Raw genomic sequence first — 23,946 nt, 5'->3', positions numbered from 1 at the left:
CGCCCACCCACCCCGCCTCTATTACAGTGATTCGTTTTATATGGTTTGAATCAAAGGTGAATCTTATACTGAATAGAGATAAAACCGTTAGAATGAGAAGAGCGTGTGTGGGCGGAGCTAGTATCTGCTAAGATAAGATTGATTTTGGTAAATGACATACTCTCTAAGAATATAAAGGGTGGGTGGGAGGGGCTAGTACTTGCTAAGAGAAGACTGATTGTGGCAAACGACATACCCTCTAAGAAAACACGGGACGGGTGGGCAGGGCTAGTATTTCTTAAGATAAGTTTGATTTTGGTAAATGACTGAACAATATCAAGAGTAATCACTGGAATAAAGAGGGGGTGGGTGGGCGGGGCTATTGCTTGGTTATAAAAGATTCTGTAGGAAAAAGTTAAACTCAGCCCCGCCCACCCACCCGTTCTTACTTTTTTTTCTTTAAAAATAAGAAATAAATATTATAGCAAGAAGTAGTATAACAAAAAACTACAATTAACGCTTTTTGCTATTATTTCCCATTCTCACTTTACAAAAGAACATATAATTCACCCCACCCACCCACCCAGCCTCTATTTCAGTGATTCATTTTATCTGATTTGAATCAAAGGTGAATCTTATACTGAATAGAGATACAATCGTTAGAATGAGAACAGTGTGTGTCTGCTAAAATAAGATTGATTTTGGTAAATAATATAACCTCTAAGAAAATAAAGGGTGGGTGGGAGTTACTAGTACTTGCTAATATAAGACTGATTGTGGCAAATAGACATACCCTCTAAGAAAATACAGGGCGGGTGGGCGGAGCTAGTATTTCTTAACATAAGATTGATTTTGGTAAATGACTGAATAATATTAAGAGTAATCACTGGAATAAAGAGGGTGTGGGTGGGCGGGGTTACTACTTGCTTATAAAAGATTTTGTAGGAAAAAGTTAAACTTAGCCCCGCCCACTCACCCGTTCTCTCTCTTTTTTTCTTCAGAAATAAGAAATAAATATTGTAGCAAGAAGTAGTACATTTAAAAAAAATACAATTAACGTTTTTCTCTATTATTTCTCATGCTCACTTTACAAAAGAACATATAATTCACCCCGCCCACCCACCCAGCCTCTATTTCAGTGATTCATTTTATCTGGTTTGAATCAAAGGTGGATCTTATACTGAATAGAGATAAAATCGTTAGAATGAGAACAGCGTGTGTGGGCGGAGCTAGTATCCGCTAAGATAAGATTGATTTTGGTAAATAACATAATCTCTAAGAAAATAAAGGGCGGGTGGGCGGGGCTAGTATTTCTTAAGATGAGATTGATTTTGGTAAATGACCGAACAATATTAAGAGTTATCACTGGAATAAAGAGCCGGTGGGTGGGCGGGGCTACTGTTTGCTTATAAAAGATTCTGTAGGAAAAAGTTAAACTGACCCCCCAACCAATCGTTCTCTCTTTTTTTTCTTCAGAAATAAGAAATAAATGTTACAGCAAAAAACTAGTATAACAAGAAACTTACGACGAACGTTTTTTTTTAACATCTTGCATTATATTATTTCCTATTCTAACTTTACAAAAGAATACATAATTTACCACGCCCACCCACCCCGCCTCCATTTCAGTGATTCATTTTGTCTAGCCCGAAAGAAAGGTGGATTCCAATTGAAGAGAGATAAAATTGTGTGGGCGAAACTAGTATCTGCTAAGATAAGATTGATTTTGGTAAATGACATATCCTCTAAGGAAAAAAGGGTGGGTGGGCGGGGCTAAGCTACATGTGTACGACTATGTTATTTTATATAATTTAAAACCCATTTCCTATCTACAATTTTGAAATGATGGTGGGGATGATTAGACAAATTTTGGTTAGCGTTTTACCATCTACAGGATATTCCTAATATAAATATAAAATTTGACAACAATCGACCCAGTGCTTTCGGAGATTATGTGTATAATAAAAATTAGGACGGCAGACAGACGGAGAGACAGACGGACAGACAGACGGACAGACTGACAGACAGACGGACAGACGGACAGACAGGCAGACGGATAGACGGATAGACGGATAGACGGATAGGCGGACAGACGGACAGACGGGCAGACGGACCAACGGACAGACGGACATACAAGTAGACAATGAGCCGACGGACCCGATTACTACTTCCTTCTCTTACGCTCGGGAAGTATAAAAGCAAATTAAATAAAAAAACACACAGATGCACAACAACAAAACAAAAAAAAAAGAAAAACCTAAAAAATTCTAGTGCATATGGAGAAACAAAATAAAGGAATTATAAACAACTGTCAATAAATTAAAGCGAAAACTGAATAGAAAATTGGAAACTGGACTTTTGTTTATTTACAACTATGGCAATACTTACTGTGATTTGAAAAATAATAGATTTGAATCAGACAAAAAAGTACAAAAAATATTAGTTATTAGTGAAACAGAATAAAAAAATTGGTCCATTGTTATTTAGACAGAACCTCCCTCGCCCCCGAAGTACAATCAATAAATCCAGCTTTTTCGAAAAAATTGTAAAATTTGATTTTGCGACATTTTATTTATTTTATGGTGATTTCTATAAATTAAAAACATATATACATAAAACCAATTACAGTGTAAGAAAAAATGTGGCCATATGAGGAGGTCTAACTGATGACCTCTGCGGTACCACAATTAGACGTGGAAACAACCGCTTCGACAAAATTGCCCCCGACAAAAAGCTTTACAACAAAAATTATGACCTGACCTAACCAAATTTTAAACATTTTCGTGAATAAATAAAATCAAAAAGTACAATCTTGAAACAGTTGTCTTTTGTGAATTTTTTTTAGCTACAAATATTTCAACCGGGCTATTTTGTTGGGAGCTATATTGTCAGGACTTTTTGACGGGGTCATTACGCCAGTTTTTGGGTTGTTCCTATACTTTTTAGTATAAAATATTATGATATTATTTTTTTTTTCGAGCAAATCTGGATGCTAAGGATAAAAATTCAAGGCGGATCCATAAATTACAAGTAGAGGAGTATGATATTTTATAAAATTAGACAAATTTTGATAAAGGTAACTAAAATTAGAGAGAAAAAAAATCCCCCAGGAAAAACGAAAATTAAAAAAAAACGTCACACTTGGAGACAACAAATAAAATTGTGACGTGCATGGTTCTAGCAATGAATACAATTTTTAATAACTTCTAAGAACAACCGTAAGAAACTTGAACACCTTCACTATATTAACGACACTCCAATTGCGATGACGCCGCTCTAATTTTAAAGTATTACATTGCAGCCATCACGTATTTAACATTGTAATACAAAAAATAATGTATCGTTGTAACATGGAGATGTTGTTAACTATTTAAACAAATGTTTTAGAAACAACGCAAATCACACCTAATCTGTGGGCGTTCAACATTATTTTTTCTATTAAGACCGACGAGACATAAACAACGTCAGTACCAACGTTTTTCGAAACTCAAACACACGTGAATTCACCGCAGATTTTTTCCAAATCCAACTTTAGAAAGGCGTGTTTTTAACTCAGCATGCGTCCCTGAAAGAATGTAATTACGGCGTAATTAATTTTCTTCGCAACGCAATTACCATCGACACCCGTCCCGCTAAAATGTAGCCAGTACCCTCCACCTCAAACAAAGTTGCCTATCTCGCACGAATGATCCCAGATGAAGCCACATCAGTAGTAAATCTCAACTCGACTGCACTAAAACCAAATCCTGGGATTTATCGGCGAAAATGTCAGCTCTGTTATTGTTCTCCGACGGAAGATAAACATAAATCCGAACCTTGCCCGAGGTTTGTTGTAGGTACGTTTCGTGTTGATTTTCGCACTTGATTTCCTTATAAAATAAAATACACAGTCGAGTGCATCGTCGCAATAATCAATCACGTCTTATTAAAATTCACGCTATCTCGACCATCCCGAAAAAGGGACGAAGGATTTTCCGCGATATTAACGCGGTTCATTGACTCATTTAAAAGTCGTTAGAGTGAACGGGGAAAGGTCATCCGTCAGCGATTGACTAATGACGAATTAAAGAGGACTGTGTGTGGTACAGGTGAGAATTAGTTGTTTGCACAAGAATTTACGCAATAAGGATCGATAAATGAAATGCGTGTGGCGGAATGCTGCAGGGCTTGGCGCTGGGACAAATTTCATTTGCCGAAAAATCGGACAATAAGGGAATGAAACGTGCGTCATTTTCCTCCGTGGGGTAGTTTTTAGCAGGGAATGGCGAGGCTTTCGTTGTTTTCGAGATATTTAACAACTGAAACTACCTTTTCCATTTTCTCGTCCTTTTTCCACTTTGTCAAATAACTATATTCTCTTTCAGGTATTTCCACGCATTTCACAGCTAATAAGTCTAGTGTTGCAGCATTCCGATTAACAAACTCGGCGGAATGTTCTTGTGACAGTCGGAATTCATAATCACGAAATTCAAAATGCACAGAAGAATGAAATTAAGTTTATTCCTTGACTTTTGACTCACTCTTGGTGCACATTTCGTAAAAGCAAAACAAAGTGTTCCACTTAGTTTTTCGGGTGACCTTAACTGCAATATTTTTTTTTAATCGCAACTACAAGTACGTATTTTTGTGTCTGATATGTACATTATTTAAAAGTGATACCCTTGAATCGAAGCCAATATTATACCGCAAAATATTTGTTCTTTATAACTGTGGTGTAGATTGCAAAACGAGACGGAGCTCGGAGGTCTGCGGGACATAAATTGTGCATTTTTATGCTCTCCAGTGTTTATTTTTCATTTCCTAAATAATCATTACAGCACGCTACCAACTAAGCGTGTTCTTGTAAAAAATTTATGGATACTAAGTATGCTGCGGAAAAGTTGGAAAATTCAGTCGAAGTTGGCACTGCATAACAAAGTGGAATTAAACATACTAGTGATGGCCAACTTCATCTTAATTGCAAAGGTCACTAAAATGATGTACGTACTACGTGTTTAAAGTTTTAACTTGGCACACCACTACGTTTCGATTAGCTTAGCTACAGCCTCCTGCTTTGTCGGAAACCCGTGATCATTCATATTCCGGTTTTCCTTTACGGGATTAGCGTGATTCATTTGTCGTAATTTCGCTTTGACTTACAAATAAGATGATAAAAATTTATATATTCTCGTATAAGTAATCGGCACTCCCATTCACAGCCTTTGCGATTTTTTTCGCCGCGTTTTGATTGCTTTATTTGTTTTGAACTCACTTTTGGAGCGTTTGTTTCAGGGTTGAAGTAATTAAAACTTTCTTTCGAGCGGACTAGGTTCAAACATTTCATTACTGAATAAATTAATATACCACTTAACAAGACAAATTTATAGCGACCCAGTTTCGTCACAGTGCGGTACGGTAACGCCGGATTCTTTATCGAACGAGTTCTTTCGACTTACCTTTTGAAGGAAATTTTTTCACACGACACTTCTGGTATCCGTCAGGGTCATCGACTGTTTGTTTATGTTTGTATTTATTTAGTTAAACCAGATGAGGATTTTTAAATGAAATTTTACGCTGGCGCTGCTGTTGTTAATCACGCTGAAATTTATGGAATGCAAGATAATGCAATCAGTGGTAAACAGAAACTGACCTGAGTAATTTGTAGCCCTGTATAAAATCGGACGGAGATAACGAGGGCTTGTGCTATTTAGATAAATTACAATTTTTTGTGCGGGGTTTGTTCGTGTGGAGAAAGTTGTAGCACTATTTCGACTAGAGTACTTACTGAACTTTAAAATACGAAATAGTCCTTTCGACAACGATCCGATGCAATAAAACTGACATTCAGCAGGTTTTATGACTGTGATGGGGTCATTCTAGAATAAATTCTTTTTTGGGAAAATATATTCTCATATACTTACTTAACTTCGACTGTTTATTAATACTTGGAAGAATTCGACTATTATTGTAATTATTATTGTTTTAAGATGGGGCAAAATCCACCCTTGCAGAATGCGAATTGATAAAATGAAAATGTGTTTTCGATTCTGGTATGGTTTTACGATCACGGCGTAATGGCGCCTTTTTTATTACGATTTTATAACCGGCGAAATTAAAAAGTCTGTGTTTATTGACCAGAATTCAATATTTTCGCACCGATGTAACAAAGTGAAAACGTTGGCTAAAATAAACTCTGTTAATGAGAGTCGTTTTTGCAGCTGAATTAAGCAAGAATCCATCGATAAAACAACATGAAGATGAGATACGCGATTTTCCATTTTGGCTAGGCAACCAGCCTTGCATTGAAATATAGAATTTGCTGTCGTAGTGTTTGCCAGCCGTTTTCATTACGTCGAGAGCCACGAAGTTTATTTATTACTTATTGGTGGAGTGACTCGGTTTAATCAAGTACTTACCGCTCGTAAAGTTGGATTTTGATTGCTGTTTATAGAGGCGCCTGTAGCGAACGAGGGTAAAGTTTTATCCGAGAACCTCCGGGCTTCCGAGGCATTGCACCTTTTTACTCACCCAGCCGAATTCCGGGGGTTTCTAGTGCAAAAAGTGCACTCATCTCGCGAACTGATCGCGTATGCAAATGTAGAAAGAGTGGCGTCGAGTTTGCGAACCATCTGCCTCTTCAATTTCCATAAACACGGCATGACACATTGCCAAACACACCGCAGCTTCCATATTCATCCGGCGAAAGCTCCCCGAGTATTGAAAGTCCGTTCGGTACCATATTGATTTATTCATATCTTATAATAAACACGAGAAATGTACACACACAAATATAGGACAGTATTACAGTTTATAATTGGTTTCATCTTTATATAACAATTACTCTAGAGACGTAACAAGATAAAGAGCTCGCGAGATCGAAAATCGCGGGCTCAGGGCGAGTTTCGATGTCGCCGCGCGGGGCTGCGCTGGGTCGCTCGAAGAGCCTGAGGAACCCTTCGCTCGACCGGCGAGCAGTCAATAGCACCATAGTTTCGTTGCAAGAATTTGTGTCAGGAGTCGGAGAGCAGACCCCGCGGGCTCGTGGAAGACTTCCACTGGAGACCTCGCCAAGGCATCGTCTTAGGAGGAGCGGGAGGAGGGAACGCACGAGGAGGTGACGGCCGACGGCCTCCAGAGGTTTGATACAATTGGTGTCTAAACTAGAACTTCTCACCATTCGCTCCATTCGCGTCCTATTAACATTGAGGGAGCGCACGAGCTACCGCCGCCGGAAAGCCGCCCCCGAGATCGGTTATTGCTGTGTTTGTGTGGAACGCGCATAATTAAAAACGGCTTTCATTGGTCCCTTGTCAATTTTGACTTTGCGCAACGAGAACGAAACGGAGGGCCGGGAAGGGCGCACCGGCGGCTGCGGGCGGCGTTGGGTTGGTCCGAGGGTCCGCAGGGACCGCACTAGCCCCTTCCGGGCGCCGGAGTGAAGTGGGGCGCTGCTTTGCGGGAGGAAGAGCCCCCGAATACCAGCTTTTGTACCCTTGATATTGACAGGCGAAAATTCCCAGCCAAAAGTTACGGTGGCTTTTGTAGTGAGCGGACAATCAAAGTGGTACCGAGATGAACAGTAATAAACTGAAGGTCCAACTGAGTTTTGAACACTTGGGGTGTGGTCATTCCACCGCTATCTTAAAAATAAGGGTGCAATTATAATTTGGGGGGGGGGGATCTTCTTAATTCTTTTACTAATAACAAAAAAGACAATAAATGCAGCTTTAGTTTCAAGATGGCGGCCGAATGACAACACCTTTAGTGCTGAAAACTCACTTTTACTATGATGTTTAAATCAAGGAAGACTGAAGAAGTTGGCGTTGACAGGTATAGCCCTGGAAAATAGAAGTGGCAAACCTAACTTTTAAGACGGCAACAGCAATACCATTAAAGAATAAACTTATGTCAAATATTTTCAATGTTGCTTCACTTGATTTATCTTAATTTTGCCCCTATGCAGTTCATACTTTTGTGGTAATCCTATTATGGTCTTAAAAATTAGGTCTGCCACTTCTATTTGTCAACACTATATAGGGCAAGGTTCGGTGTCATTTTTTTTATATAACAAAAATAGGTCTTCGTGGCTCATTAGAAGAGGGAAGTTTCGCCTTTAATGTTCAGGGTGTCTAGTTCTAGGTGATTTACGACCGACTGTACTACCGGGGAGGTAAAAACGTGTGTGTGAGTATCGCCCGGGCATTGCTTTCCGGTGGCGGTTTCTGGTTCGTTCGTCATGCATGTCGCTTAAGTATGTACAAGAAATGAAGTACCTAAACATCGAAGATTTTTAAAAACACATAATAGTTTGTATTCTTTAGACTATTTACGATAAATTCCAGAATGAAAGCGTTATATTATCACAGTGGTAGTCATTGCTCCATATTTTATTATTACAATAGAGTCAAATAAAATCTAACAATCGTGGTCAACTCGTAACGGTTTTGATAATAAAACTCGAGTATTATGTTTGTCTAATCTTAAAAGCTACGACACAAACAGTACTGGAAGTGGATAAAACCTGCGTTGGAAGTGGAACGATCTCGGTTTGATATATGCAAGGGGAACAGTGAAACAACACATATTAAGGCAAATAACTTGTTTGATGTCGATCGAGATACCTTTAGAATGATGCCTTTAAAGGTAGTAGTGATAACTTTTGTACTTATGGCAATAACGCAAAACACAACGCGTCAACAGTTAAATATAAATACATAGAGACCGGCGTTCAGCAACGTTTCGCAGCGGTATTTCTAGTGACATGGGCGTGGCCAGTGCGCGCGCCGCCCCCCGCAGCGCCACCTGTCGGGAGTTCCGCGCGTGAGTTGACGACGATTGCGCCATCCGTACCTAACAAGAATAACGATGTACACACGTATATCGAAGAGCACATAACGTTCAGATTGTCGAGAGTTCAGCGTCGGTAGAGGGCGCTCGGTGCGCTGCGGTACTGCGCCGTGCGTATCCGTCGGCTGACGCACTCGTAGCAGCACACGTACGCCAAACATCACTTGAACAGGATCCGCCGGAAGGCCCTCCGGAAGTCCTTGTTGAAGATGGTGTAGATGACCGGGTTGAGCGCCGAGTTCATGTACCCCAGCCAGAAGGCCGTGGAGAAGGCGATGGCCGGAATGTGGTAGGCCAGTCTGAGGATGTACATGAAGAAGAACGGCAGCCAGCAGGCGATGAACGAGCCCATGATGAGGCCGAGGATGAGCGTGGCGCGCTTCTCCTTCTTCCGGGCGATGCGGCGCTTCTCGCGTTCGGGGTCGCGCGGCTTCTGCACCCGCGGCACCTCCTCGACGATGTGTTCCTTGCTGGGGCAGGCCTTGTCCTTGCCGGCCCGCCGGCTCTTGCCCGCCTTCCGCCCGAAAATCGGCTTGCACAGACGCAGTTTGAGGGGTTTCACCACCGCGCACCGGGACACTACACCCGAGTCCGAGCTGCTGGGGTCGAACTCGCTCACCATGTCTGTGTCGATGCCCATGGAAGGCTGCCGCATGCGGGCCATGGCCGCCGCCTGCTGCTGCAGCTCGCCGTTCACGGACAGCGTCGAGCCCCGGAACTGGCTCTGCGCCAGCGGGTTGCGGGACACCTGGGCACTTGTGAACACCTGAAACAGGACGATCTGTCATTGCTGCTATGGCGGAAAAACGGGACGCCAATTAGCTACCGAAAGCGGGCTCGATGCCGCCAAAGCGGCCAACGAACCGGAAAAGTGGACGGGATTTGCGCCGGGGGATGCTGCAAGATGCACTTGCCGGGGCTTACGCTCTACTGATCTAGTCATACGGAACGCACACTTTTACCGGGGACCCTACGTGGGTGCGGTCGGCTCTAGCGGAAACGAATGATCCGCTTTACCGGATGATTAACGCTCAAACAGTTTTATGATTTGTTTACGGGTGCTTCCTGCCGCACCACCCATCACTCTAGATGGATCGACTGACAAGCAGGACCGTACTGACAAATTTGGCTACTTAGACATAAAAGGACTAGTTTTTACGAGAATTCGGCTGTAACGTCAATTATTAGTATCGATTTTTGGTTTTTGGCTTACCTTACAGTGCAGATTCTGCGCCAACTCTAAAATCGCCCCTTCGATGTTATAACCGACTTCTACTGAACAGCAAAAACGCGTACTATTTTTATGCAGTGGAACCTAAACAATATTAAACTAGCACTACTTTGTTGTTGCATATCCAACAAATTTGCAGTTAAACTGAGTCTAGATATTCATGAGTCGTTAAAATAAGAGAGATTGTTAACTCTGGTTCAGGTCGGGCGTTCACTATTCGGATATCTTAACTCCGGTCGGCACTAAGGCTTTAATTTATATTCATGTCTAGTGTGCAGTTTTTTCGATTTTGCAATTGCGCTCCGCCCCTCGGCTTACGACGAATGAAAAAAAATATCAGAATTGAGACAGGGTGGGTGGGTGAGGCTCATATTGTGCCATTTTTGTCTTAATATACCATCTTTTCACCACACGAAACAAAAAACATGGTTAAAATGGTACATTTTTACCAGGAAATATGGATTTTGCAATAATGGGGCGGAGCCTAGTTGCAAAATCGACATTTCCTTATACAAATTTTCCAATTTAAACATGTTTTAAGTTTCTTGTTGTGAAAGGAAGTCTACACATATGTATTAAAACAAAAAGGCAATATCTAAGCCCGCCCACCCGCCCTGTCTCAATTGTGATAATTTTTTTAATCGCCGTGAACCAAGGGGGCGGAGTTTAACTGCAAAATACTTATTTCTTTACAAGAAATTAAAAACATGTTTTTGAGTATCGTGTTGTTCAAAGAATACTATGTATATTAAGAAAAAAAGACAAAATATAAACCCCGCCCATCCACCCCATCCCAATTGTGATCAATTTTTCATTCTTAGAAACTTGAAACGCGTTTAAAGTGGTAAACTTTTGTAAGGAAATATGGACTGCCCCTAGGTCTGGCAACGAATGAAAAGTTCATTACTACATATTGTTACGAAACAAATCCATACGCCGCACCGGTATGACACTTATGGGTTTTCTAGTATGTGCAGCGGTGACGGCGGCCGGACGGCGTTCATTAAAGAAGAGCCTGGAAGCAGAATTCGCGAATAGGTGCTCCAGACAAGTCTAGAAGCGGCGACCGAGGCGTTTCTAGAAGGACCGCGTGGCTGTTTAAATAGGAACCACCGTCGGGAGCAGGGTAGTCGAATCCAGCGAATATTAAGAGAAACACTCAAGTTGCGCTGTGTAATCAGCCGTGTAAATTCGAGTTATTAAGAAATAAATTGTTGAGTTTTACCCACGCCGATTTTCAGTCACTGATCAACGTAACAATATTTAGATTTTGCAGTTAAGCTTCACCCTTTGGCTCACTGCGAATAAAAAAATCATCACAATTGAGACAGGGTGGGTGGGTGGGGCTACATTTTTCTTTTTTTGCTTAATATGTGTAGACTTATTTAGATAACAAGAAACTTAAAACATGTCTAAAATGGTAAATTTTTGTAGCAATCAACTTAAATCCGTCACTTTTCGTCTACAACCCTTTTAAATACGGCAAAAGTGGAAAATCAAAGTTACTATCAGCGGCAACTTGGCGACGGAGTCAATAGTAAGTTTATAAATCCCACTTTACAATGAACGGCGAATTGCCCAATTCCTTCTACGAAGAGCGGATCGCACAGAGAACCGGAATTCAACTTCAACCGTGACGAGGAGGTTGCCTCGACTGCCGCACTTATCCCTGGATCCTGCCATTCATTAATTCCTGTATCAGTTTTGTACATATAGGTATATCCAACAATAAATTGCTTCTACCATCCCTAGAGTATTTAATTTTGAGTTTTCATTTTATTTTATTCTGCACTATGGGTTTTAGAATACATTAAGAAAAAAAGGGAAAATATAACCCCCCCCCCCCATCTCTCTCGATTTTCTTGATTTTTTTTTATTCTTACAAACCTAAAACACATTCAAAATGGTATTTTTTTTGTACGGAAATATGTATTTTGCAATTAGGCTCCGCCCCTAGGTCTGCCAACGAATGAAAACTTCATTACTATCTAGATCAGGGTAGGTATGGGTGGGGCTTGATCTTTGGCTTTAATTTTTTCTTAATCTTAATATATATAGTAACATAGTATTCTTCGAATAACGCGACACTAAAAAACATGTCTTATATGCTAATTTCTTGTAGAGAAATAATAAGAATTTTGCAGTTAAACTCCGCCCTCTTGGCTCACGACGAATAAAAAAAAATCATCACAATTGAGATAGGGTGGGTGGGCGGGGCTACATTTTTCCTTTTTTTCTTAATATGTGTAGACTTATTTAGGCAACAAGAAACTTAAAACATGTTGAAAATGGTAAATTTTTGTAGTAATCAACTTAAATCCGCCACTTTTCTTCAACAACCCCTTTAAATACGGCAAAAGTTGAACGTCAAAGTTACTTTCAGCGGCAACTTGGCGACGGAGCCAACAGTAAGTTTATAAACCCCACTTTTCGATCACGACGAATGGGCCAATTTCTTCTACGACGAGCGGATCGCACAGAGAACCGGAATTCAACTTCAACCGTGACGAGGAGGCTGCCTCGACTGCCACACTTACCCTGGTTCCTGCCATTCATTAATGCCTATATCTGTTTTGTACATATAGGTATATCCAACAATAAATTGCTTGTACCATCCCTAGAGTATTTAATTTTGAGTATTCATTTTATTTTATTCTGCACTATGGGTTTCAGAATACATTAAGAAAAAAAGGGAAAATATAACCCCCCCCATCTCTCTCGATTTTCTTGATTTTTTTTATTCTTACAAACCTAAAACACATTTAAAATGGTATTTTTTTGTACGGAAATATGTATTTTGCAATTAGGCTCCGTCCCTAGGTCTGCCAACGAATGAAAACTTCATTACTATCTAAATCAGGGTAGGTATGGGTGGGGCTTGATCTTTGGCTTTAATTTTTTCTTAATCTTAATATACATAGTAACATAGTATTCTTCGAATAACGCGACACTCAAAAACATGTCTTATATGCTAATTTCTTGTAGAGAAATAATAAGAATTTTGCAGTTAAGCTCCGCCCTCTTGGCTCACGACGAATAAAAAAAAAATCATCACAATTGAGATAGGGTGGGTGGGCGGGGCTACATTTTTCCTTTTTTTCTTAATATGTGTAGACTTATTTCGCCAACAAGAAACTTAAAACATGTCTAAAATGGTAAATGTTTGTAGTAACCAACTTAAATCCGCCACTTTTCTTCTACAACCGCTTTAAATACGGCAAAAGTTGAACATCAAAGTTACTATAAAAGGCAACTTGGCGACGAAGTCAACAGTAAGATTATAAACCTCACTTTACGATCACGGAGAGTGGCCCAATTTCTTCTACAACGAGCGGATCGCACAGATAACCGGAATTCAACTTCAACCGTGACGAGGAGGCTGCGTCGACTGCCGCTCTTATCCCTGGATTCTGCCATTCATTAATGTCTATATCTATTTTGTACATATATATCCAACAACAAATTGCTTGTACCATCCCTAATATATATATTTAATTTTGAGTAATAATTTTATTTTATTCTGGAGTATGGGTTTTAGAATGCAATAACAAAAAAAGGCAAAATATAACCCCCCCCTCCACCCACCCCATCTCGACTGTGTTGATTTTTTTATTCTTACAAACCTAAAACACATTTAAAATGGTAACTGTTTTGTACGGAAATATGTATTTTGCAATTAAGCTCCGCCCTCTTGGCTCACGACGAATAAAAAAATGTCATCACAATTGAGATAGGGCGGGTGGGCGGGGCTACATTTTGCCTTTTTTTTTCTTAATATGTGTAGACTTATTTCGGCAACAAGAAACTTAAAACATGTCTAAAATGGTAAAATTTTGTAGCAATCAACTTAAATCCGTCACTTTTCGTCTACAACCCTTTTAAATACGGCAAAAGTGGAACATCAAAGTTACTATCAGCGGCAACTTGGCGACGGAGTCAATAGTAAGTTTACAAATCCTACTTTACGATGAACGGCGAATTGCCCAATTCCTTCTACGAAGAGCGGATCGCACAGAGAACCAGAATTCAACTTCAACCGTGACCAGGAGGTTGCCTCGACTGCCGCACTTATCCCTGGATCCTGCCATTCATTAATGCCTATATCTGTTTTGTACATATAGGTATATCCAACAATAAATTGCTTGTACCATCCCTAGAGTATTTAATTTTGAGTATTCATTTTATTTTATTCTGCACTATGGGTTTTAGAATACATTAAGAAAAAAAGGGAAAATACAACCCCCCCATCTCGATTTTGTTGATTTTTTTTATTCTTACAAACCTAAAACACATTTAAAATGGTATTTTTTTTGTACGGAAATATGTATTTTGCAATTAGGCTCCGCCCCTAGGTCTGCCAACGAATGAAAACTTCATTACTATCTAGATCAGGGTAGGTATGGGTGGGGCTTGATCTTTGGCTTTAATTTTTTCTTAATCTTAATATACATAGTAACATAGTATTCTTCGAATAACGCGACACTAAAAAACATGTCTTATATGCTAATTTCTTGTAGAGAAATAATAAGAATTTTGCAGTTAAACTCCATCCTCTTGGCTCACGACGAATAAAGAAAAAATCATCACAACTGAGATAGGGTGGGTGGGCGGGGCTACATTTTTCCTTTTTTTCTTAATATGTGTAGACTTATTTAGGCAACAAGAAACTTAAAACATGTTGAAAATGGTAAATTTTTGTAGTAATCAACTTAAATCCGCCACTTTTCTTCAACAACCCCTTTAAATACGGCAAAAGTTGAACGTCAAAGTTACTTTCAGCGGCAACTTGGCGACGGAGTCAACAGTAAGTTTATAAATCCCACTTTACGATGAACGGCAAATTGCCCAATTCCTTCTACGACGAGCGGATCGCCCAGATAACCGGAATTCAACTTCAACCGTGACGAGGAGGCTGCGTCGACTGCCGCTCTTATCCCTGGATTCTGCCATTCATTAATGTCTATATCTATTTTGTACATATATATCCAACAACAAATTGCTTGTACCATCCCTAATATATATATTTAATTTTGAGTAATAATTTTATTTTATTCTGGAGTATGGGTTTTAGAATGCAATAACAAAAAAAGGCAAAATATAACCCGCCCCACCCGCCCCATCTCGACTGTGTTAATTTTTTTTATTCTTACAAACCTAAAACACATTTAAAATGGTGATTGTTTCGTACGGAAATATGTATTTTGCAATTAAGCTCCGCCCTCTTGGCTCACGATGAATAAAAAAATATCATCACAATTGAGATAGGGCGGGTGGGCGGGGCTACATTTTGCCTTTTTTTTTATATGTGTAGACTTATTTAGGCAACAAGAAACTTAAAACATGTCTAAAATGGTAAATTTTTGTAGTAATCAACTTAAATCCGCCACTTTTCGTCTACAACCCCTTTAAATACGGAAAAAGTTGAACGTCAAAGTTACTATCAGCGGGAACTTGGCAACGAAGTTTATAGATAACAATTTTCAGTTCTAGATGCAACGTCAGTGGTAACAGCAAGTTTATAAATCCCACTTAAGCCTAAACAATGCGCAACTACTACAGTAGGAAATAGAGATCTGTAGAACAGTTCGACCGATATTTTCAGTAACTCACTACCAGGGGACAGCGCCTCTCGGACCTTTACCAAAGTGCTAAAACTGAATTGGAATTTAAAAAGGCACAACTAAAATTTATGTATAGTTTACAATAGGTGCTCTTGTCAGTTTGGACGGGAGTTAAGGCAAGGGATCAAGGCCCTCCGGGTACCAGAGTAATGAAATATGACGTTGGACTGGAGTTGATGATCACCCAATAACAACAGCACACTTCAACAACTACCAGCTAGTAGGATTCGTAAATTTTGCTAGCATGTCACTTTATCGCGCGCAATCTTTTGTAATATTCCCATTATGCATCGAATCCTTTATACCGGGGTACAATATATCTAAAAATATCGTAAATCTAACTGGAGGCTTACCGATCCCAGCCGCCCATTTACAATATCTGAACAAATGCAATTTTGCAAATTGAATTGTCGAGTAATCTGTCCGCATTAAAACCCTTTTGCAATTAAATTAACACCAAAAATACATCAATTCCGGCTATACATTAAAAATCTCAAAAATAGCGGTTTCAGTTCCCACTCCCTTGATTAAAGTAATTCCCATACCCGAGCTAACATTCAATTAAATTAATATAATCGTGCGACACGCTAGAATTTTAAGCGCGCCAAAAAATTAATACGGGCTGGGTCGTCGGAAGTATCTGGATTAAGATTTCGGTCACGCAAGGGGTGAAAAAATCTCGAAATTTCATTACAGGACTTGCAGGGATTGTAAAAGCATCGATTTAGTGTAAGTTTGGGGTTTCTCTAAAAGAATAATCCATTGGGGGGTTTTTCGTCGGTAATCGCCTTAACTGATTCAACTTGTAGATTTTCCACTTAATGCCAATTTAATTGTGTCAGCTATATTTACTTACGGAGGAGAGCGGTTTCGGTGGTTTCGATAGCGAGTACAGAACTTGTTTCGTCGCTATATTCGAACAGAGACAATATAATCCTTGATTGTTAGTTTTGCGATTGCGGTCCAGAATTACAGACGTTGTTCTGATTCAGCGTGCTTGCGGTCTGCAAGACCGAGATGGTTACATAGACGCTTTTATTTAAAACGGTTAGAAAAGTGGCTTCGGATGCAAACTGCACCAATGGGAGTTGCGGAAAAACGGCTTAGTTTACTTATAATTCGCTCGGTGGTTGTATCGATCCAAGAATTGCTTAGCGCCTTTTCGATGACGTCAAATGTTTCCGAATTTTCAGCGATCGTTCCGCAACTCGCTTTTAATCACCCACGATTTAATCCAGATTTAAACTCTTTCCAGATTTATCGGGAATCGGAATCGTATGACGCCTGCAACAGTCACGTCGCGAGAGAATTTTCCTAAATCGAGCAGTTTGATCGACTTCCGCAAATAGGATGCTCAGACATGTAGAGAATGATCTGAATTTTGTAATTTCAACGTAATATCGCCTGACCTAAATTTGCACAATTCCTGCCATTCCCTGAAAACATTCAGTTTGTAGAAAGTGGATTATAGTGTTGGTTTTAGTTATGTATCATACACGCGGCTCTAGCTTTGAAGCTTCTCTATCTATCAGCTTTAAAATTTCCAGAGCTGTTGTTACTTTGTAATCTGCTCTGGGAGCCGGCTGTTTAAAACCCTACTCCCTCATTTCGTAGTTTATTTAAGGAATTTCGGCGTATATTACTCGTGCACGTTCGTCTACAGGTAATGTGCTCCAAGATAATAATTATTATGCAGTCTGGATATTGTTTCGTACGTCAATGCATGACAATGAGCTCTCTGTATTATTACCACGTGCATATATTAGGGCTCAACACTAATTGTTTGTCGCCTGCAATTTCCCTTTAACATCTTCGAACTGGATGACTCGGCGCAACTGTTATCAGATGGCGTAGATAAGGCGCTATCGGACACAATGACGTCTCAGATAAGAGTGCAAGGTGACGAAACACACAACAAATTCGGTTCGATCGATTTAAGGTCACAACATTTTGTGAAAGTCATCGCGTTAAGTAAAAAAACGCATTAATCTGGAAAAGCACTCAACACACGCTATAAAAGTGTGCCGTTCCTCATGTTATTGTCAAAACACACACACTAATTGCCAAGAGAAGCCTAAACTATCTGAACGAAAAAATGCCGCTTTCTATGGACCGCTGGAGAGGCAAGGTGGCAATAGTCACAGGCGCCAGCGCGGGAATCGGTGTAGAAATAGTGAAGCAACTAGTCGACGAAGGGGTCCTGGTAAATACACACACTTTTTTGGGTCTCGTAGATTTTGCTAATCTCGCTGCAGGTCGTTGGTTTAGCCCGGAGGGTCGAACGCATCGAGAAGCTAGTCAAGGAACTGGAAGGCAAGAAAGGTAAGCTTTACGCTTTGAAAGCCGACGTTGGTGTGGAAGAAGACATTCTGAATGCCTTCAAATGGACTGAGAAGAACTTGGGCCCTGTCCATATTTTGATTAACAACGCCGGGGTGCTTCAAGACACGAACCTCATCGACGGGGAGACCCAGAAATGGAAAACTATCCTCGACATTAATGTCTTGGGCTTGTGCATCGCCACCCGAGAAGCCGTGCGCACCATGCGGGCTAACAATGTTGACGGTCATATTATCCATATCAACAGCGTGTCCGGCCACATCGTCAACTACTTCCTCTACATGAACGTGTACGCCGCCTCCAAGTTCGCCGTGACCGCCCTCACGGAGACCCTCCGCACCGAGCTCAACACCATCAGCTCGAAAATCAAAGTGACGGTAAGCGAGAACAGGCTGGCTTTTAGGCGATTGATGAGCTGAGAAAACCTTTCCAGAGCGTCAGCCCCGGAGTCGTAGCTACCGAAATCGATGAGACCAGTAATATTTATTTGGACGCGAAGACGCTGGAGGAGCGCAAATCCAGGGCCGCGCTCGCCTCGTCCGACTGCGCTGATGCTGTCATTTACGCCCTGTCGACGTCACCCAATTGCCAAGTGCACGACCTCATCATCAAGCCCATCGGGGAGAAGTTCTGAACAATAAACTGCCTTACTTAAATATTTTAGTTGTAGTAAAGTTTACTAAAGTTTCCAACAAATCTCTTTCAATTCCCGCACACAAAACAACTACTTTCGGCCCGGGGCTCTACAGGTTTCTGAATTATTGATGACGGGAGAGGGTTTTGATGGAGTGCAGCGGGTGCAATGGAGATGGGGGGTTTGTAGTTTTTAAAGGGGTAAGGATTTGCGGGAGGATGCGGCCGGGAGAGTTGACGTGAGGAGTAAATCGATAAGGTTCGGGAGGAAGTATCGATAAGTGGATTTGATAATAGCTTGAAAGTGTTCTCGCTAGTGCCGACTTTGTGAAGTGCATCCACTTATTTATAAATGACAGCAAAAACTGGACCGTGTCGAGGCTTCAAGGAGCACTAGGAGGATTATGAGAGGTTTATCATTCTACTTAATGCACGAACTGTATTGTATATCGATTAGAAATAGTGCGGACGTCATTACTATCACTCAAACAAGAACAAGGTTGTGCATATGCAGCACCTATAATACGGACTCGGGCACCAGTTTTTTAACCTGGATTTGGAGAAACAACATGAAAATACACATTCGTCCCTGTGACCTGATTGTCTGCTTGTGTATTTCACGTTCGAGAAATGAAAGGTGCCGAATGCAAACTACTTCGAAAGTTGTGAGTTGAAGATTTCTTTCGTGACGCTTTTCTGGTGTCTTGATAAGTTTGCAGCGCTATATCTGCTCGTTACGACTTCCAATATTAGCCTCCTAACGAACAAAAACTCAATGGTCTCACAACAAAAGTATAAAACTTGGAAGCATGGCACGATTCGAGTTGAGAATTCCAAAAGTTGTAAAGACTTTAAAACACTAACATGAATGCTATATCGGCGCGAAAAATTGCAAATGAAGTCGTTAATTTCCTTTCAGCTGACATTTATTCAAACCCATAATTTTTATGACCCTATAAAAGAAACCGTTTAATTAAACTTTATGGAAATAATGCTTAAATAATGGAGTGGATCATTTGGCAACCGTAACAATTTATCTGAAAATAAAGGGACTTCGTGGACGTCCGGTCAGTCATTTTCTTTTTTACTGTCTTCCCCAGCTCATAATTTCTTTATTCCGAGCACTTTGCGCCCCTGGAAGCCACCATCAAACTCTTGTATGTTCCTGACAAAAGCAAACTTGAACATAACCTCCGCTACTGATGGAGTCTTCAACAAACTTAATAAGTAAGCGACGAAATAAAAGCGAACTTTTTTAAAGTAAAAAGTTACAAGATTGCTAATGTAGTTATAAAAAGATATGACCCATAAACTTGTCAAAAAACCTTTTCTGATCTCAACGAGCCGTACGACGAATGCCTCAGAAGCTCGAGAGGATTGCCGCTTTTCAACACTCATTTTCCACCTTCGTACACCCCTTCTTGCATCACTCCCTGGGCATTACGCAAAAATGAAACATACTCGACGCGAACCAACCCAGACGGAAAGTAGCTGCCTGTTCTGCAAAGTTTCTGTAATTGCTATAGGCACGAAACATTGTGTAGCTCCCTCTGAAACGCTCTAATGCAATTTTATATGAGGCGGGAGATAAGCCGAAGACAAGTAATTTTATCGACACTTCTAAACAAAACTAGAAACGCCACCAACTTGTACATCGCACAGAACCATCTACAATACTCATACTAACTCATAGAAAAAAATTCGTAGGTTCCACTGCAACTACGACCGTTTCTGTCGCGACTTCTATCACTAAAGAGCGGATTCTAGTTTGTCTATAGCCTCCAGAACCTGTTCTGACAAGCTGCCTAAAATCCGCTCTTTACTCGTCACAACACCAATCTACCTCTACCCTCCCTTTCAACCCCATAACCTACTTGGGTGTCGTCCGTGTCGCACGTCGGCTCGCATTTCGGTCCGTCATTGTCAATCGTACAAACCTTGAGCGTATCCTTCTGTTCCAGCGTCTCGGCGGTGATTTCTCCCGCGTCACTGGTTGATATATCGGATGCTAGATCACACGTGACGGTGGGAATGGGCATGGGGCAGGGGATCGCCTCGATGGTGGCGATTTGTCTGTCGCCGTCCCGCGGCGACGTGTTGCTGTTGCGATCGACGGAGGCGCCCGCCCCCGCGTCGTCGCTCTCCTTCTTCGTCAGCGGCACCACGTTCGTGAAGCTGGTGACGGCGTCGTGCGGCTGCCGGCGCGGCGGCTTCCGGATGCCGCGCCGGGCGCGGGCTTTGGCCGCGTAGTAGATGCGTATGTACACGAACACCATTATGCATGATGGGATGTAGAACGAGCCCAGTGCCGAGTACAGCACGTAACCCAGTTCTTCGCTTAGCTGCAACAGAGGGAAAAGGGTCAGAGGTGGACTCGAGAGGCGCGAGAAGAATGTTTCATGGTTGGAAAAAGCATTGAAAACAGTTGTATAGGATTTGTAAACGCTAATGGTTTTAGCTTGAAGAAAGAATTTCAGCGGTATTAGTATTTTATTACAATAAAAGCTATTTCAGCGTAATTGCAGTATAAAGCACTTCAACAAGTTGTAGAAGCCCATTTAAAAATTATGTTTATTATCTATTATTATCAGATTTCACAGTATCGTTGTTTTTAACTCTTTCTAGAGACTCTAAAGCGTCTAGTATCTTTTAATTGTGAGCAAGATTAATTTTTTCTGTGGCCATTTTCAAATATATATTGGGCAATTCTGGGTTTTTTACATCTAACTGTAATGTTTGCTCCTGATTGTATAAACTGTTATTGTTCTTTTAACCTCGTTTTGTCTTTCAGGTGTCAGAATCGTTTGAAAGATGGATTGAGTTTAAAACAAGCAAATTTTTGTCAACCCTTTGAAAACAAATAAGAAAGACTGAATTGAGGACAGTACTAGGAAATAACAGTGGTATAGGTAAGAGTGTTGGTTTTTCGGTATATACTAAATTCTAACCTATTATGGCGGATACCTCTATTCTGGCAATGACTATCTCAGCATCCTGAAGACTGTAAACCAAACTTCAAAGCTGTATTCAAACGCTGATTCTTCCCCCTTTAAGATAGAAACAATAGCGTTTACAGAATTTCGGCATCTTAATCGCTTCGCGTAATGTAATGTAATGTACAAATTGATGATTGATTTGAGTACGAAAGTGAGACATTTTTTGGATAGACAGAGTTCTAAATGTAGACATTTTGGTTTCCTTAAGTTTAATTTAAAAAAATTGTACTCTAAGTTGGTAGACCTGACTAGACTGACAGACGAGAGGCAGGGATGCCGAATGGAACAATAATTATTATTAACAAAATTTTGGAAAGTTAACAAAATTTTGAGTAAGTAAGTCAAAACAATTATTATTTTTAGACGTTTTAAACGTGAGTGAAAATTTTGACTTTCCCATTGCTTGGGTTTGCCTCTCATGTTTTGAAAATCTCTCTGTGGGTCACTGGAGGAAGATTCATGGTCCACTCCCATCACACACAGTGATTTATAACCCTACTTTTGATGAACTCAATTTCAGCACTAAAGTGGTATTTATAAACTTGTTGTTGACGTTGAAGTTCCCGTTGCAGTTGCTGTTCCCGCTGACGTTACTTTTAGAGCTGAAAATTGTCATTTATAAACGTTGCCAAGTTCCCGTTGATAGTAATTTTGATGTTCCCCTTTTGCCCTATTTAAAAGGGCTGTAGAAGAAAAGTGGAGGATTTAAGTTGATTACTACAAGAATTTACCATTTAAACATGTTTTAAGTTTCTTGTTGTCGAAATAAGTCTACACATGTTAAGAGACAAAGGCAAAATGTCGTCCCGCCCACCCGCCCTGTCTCAATTGTGATGATTTTTTTATTCGTCGTGAGCCAAGAAGGCGGAACTTAACTGCAAAATCCTTATTTCTCTACGAGATATTAAAAATATGTTTTTGAGTATCCTGTTGTTCAAAGAATGCTATGAACTCGTATATTGAGAAAAAATATAGCCAAAGATTTGGCCCCACCCACACCTGCCCCGATCTCAATTCTCAATTGTGATGAATTTTTCATTCGTTGTCAGATCGAGGAGCGGGGCTTAATTGCAAGATCTCTATTTCTCTACAAGAATTTACCATTTTAAACGTCTTGTTCTGAAAAGACGACTACGTATATTAAGAAAAAAGGAAAAATATAAGCCCCGCCCACCCGCCCTGTCTCAATTGTGATGATTCTTTTTTTAATCGTCGAGAGCCAAAGGAGCGGAATTTAATGACAAAATCTTTATTATTTATATCCAAGAAATTACCAAGACATGTTTTCGAGTATCATGTTATTCAAAGAATACCATGTATATTAAGAAGAAAATAAAGCCAAAAATTAAGCCTCACCAATACCTGACCTGATCTAAATAGTAATGAAGTTTTCATTTCAAGTGTTTTAAGTTTCTAAGAATAAAAAAAATCACCACAACTCAGATGGGGTGGGTGGGCGGGGTCAATATTTTGCCTTTTTCTTCGTAATATACATAGTATTCTTTGAACAACACGGTACTCAAAACATGTTTTTAATTTCTTGTAAAGAAATAAGTATTTTGCAGTTAAGCTCCGCCCTCTTGATTCATAGCGAATAAAAAAGATCATGCAATTGAGATAGGGCGGGTGGGCGGGCTTACATTTTGTTTTTTTTGTTTTAATATGCATAGACTTTTTTTCGCAATATGAAACTTAAAACATGTGTAAAATGGAAAATTTGTATAAGGAAATATCGATTTTGTAATTACGCTCCGGCCATTAGTCTAACAACGAATGAAAAATTCATCACAATTGAGATCAGGATGTTTAATCTTCAACTTTTTAATCTGTATAGTTTTCTTTCAACAACTTAAAAAGATATTTCACATAGCAATTTTATGTAGAGAAACGAGGATTTTGAAATTAAGATCTATCCTTAGGCTCACGATGATGAAAAAATCATCACAATTGAGATAGGGTGGGTGGGCGGGGCTTATATTTTGCCTTTTTTCTTAATATACCTAGTCTTCTTTTAATAACAAGAAACTTAAGGCATGTTCAAAATGGTAAATTTGTGTGGGGAAATATGAATTTTGCAATTGGCGCTCCGCCCCTCGGTCTGACAACAAATGAAAAATTCGTCATAATTGAGATCGGGATGGGTGGGTCGTGCTTAATCATTTTTTTTTTCTTAATATATAGAGTTTTCTTTCAACAACAGGATGTTAACATGTTTTCAGTTTCTTGTTGGGATAACTGACTTTGTATTTTAAGAAAAAATGGTCAAAATTTAAGCCCCGCCCACCCACCCATTCTCAATTGTGATGAATTTTTTATTCAT

General features: G+C 40.1%; 2 protein-coding genes across 2 annotated transcripts in view; one reads left to right on the top strand and one right to left on the bottom strand.

Annotated features, from left to right (window-relative positions):
• Positions 1-8,874: 8,874 nt before the first annotated feature.
• LOC135139176 (alpha-2 adrenergic receptor) overlaps positions 8,875-23,946 on the bottom strand; it is a 172,286-nt gene continuing 157,214 nt past the window's right edge. The window contains exons 2-3 of the mRNA XM_064069301.1: positions 20,568-20,972; positions 8,875-9,571 (exon numbers count right to left, since the gene is read on the bottom strand). Of these exons, the coding sequence (XP_063925371.1) occupies positions 8,966-9,571; positions 20,568-20,972 (1,011 nt within the window). The 3' untranslated portion in view covers positions 8,875-8,965. The remainder of the gene's footprint in view (positions 9,572-20,567; positions 20,973-23,946) is intronic.
• LOC135139185 (farnesol dehydrogenase-like) lies at positions 17,449-18,638 on the top strand. Its single transcript, XM_064069315.1, has 3 exons — positions 17,449-17,860; positions 17,913-18,374; positions 18,431-18,638. Exons 1-3 carry the CDS (start codon positions 17,753-17,755, stop codon positions 18,629-18,631), a joined length of 771 nt encoding a protein of 256 aa, XP_063925385.1. The 5' UTR covers positions 17,449-17,752; the 3' UTR covers positions 18,632-18,638.

This window comes from Zophobas morio, unplaced genomic scaffold (assembly GCF_036711695.1).
Source record: "Zophobas morio isolate AGI-343-1 ecotype UQ-CSIRO unplaced genomic scaffold, CSIRO_AGI_Zmor_V1 ptg000004l, whole genome shotgun sequence".
Classification (NCBI taxonomy): Eukaryota; Metazoa; Arthropoda; class Insecta; order Coleoptera; family Tenebrionidae; genus Zophobas; species Zophobas morio.
The sequence above is the reverse complement of the archived record's forward strand: the minus strand, read 5'-3'. Positions and strand labels throughout refer to the sequence as shown.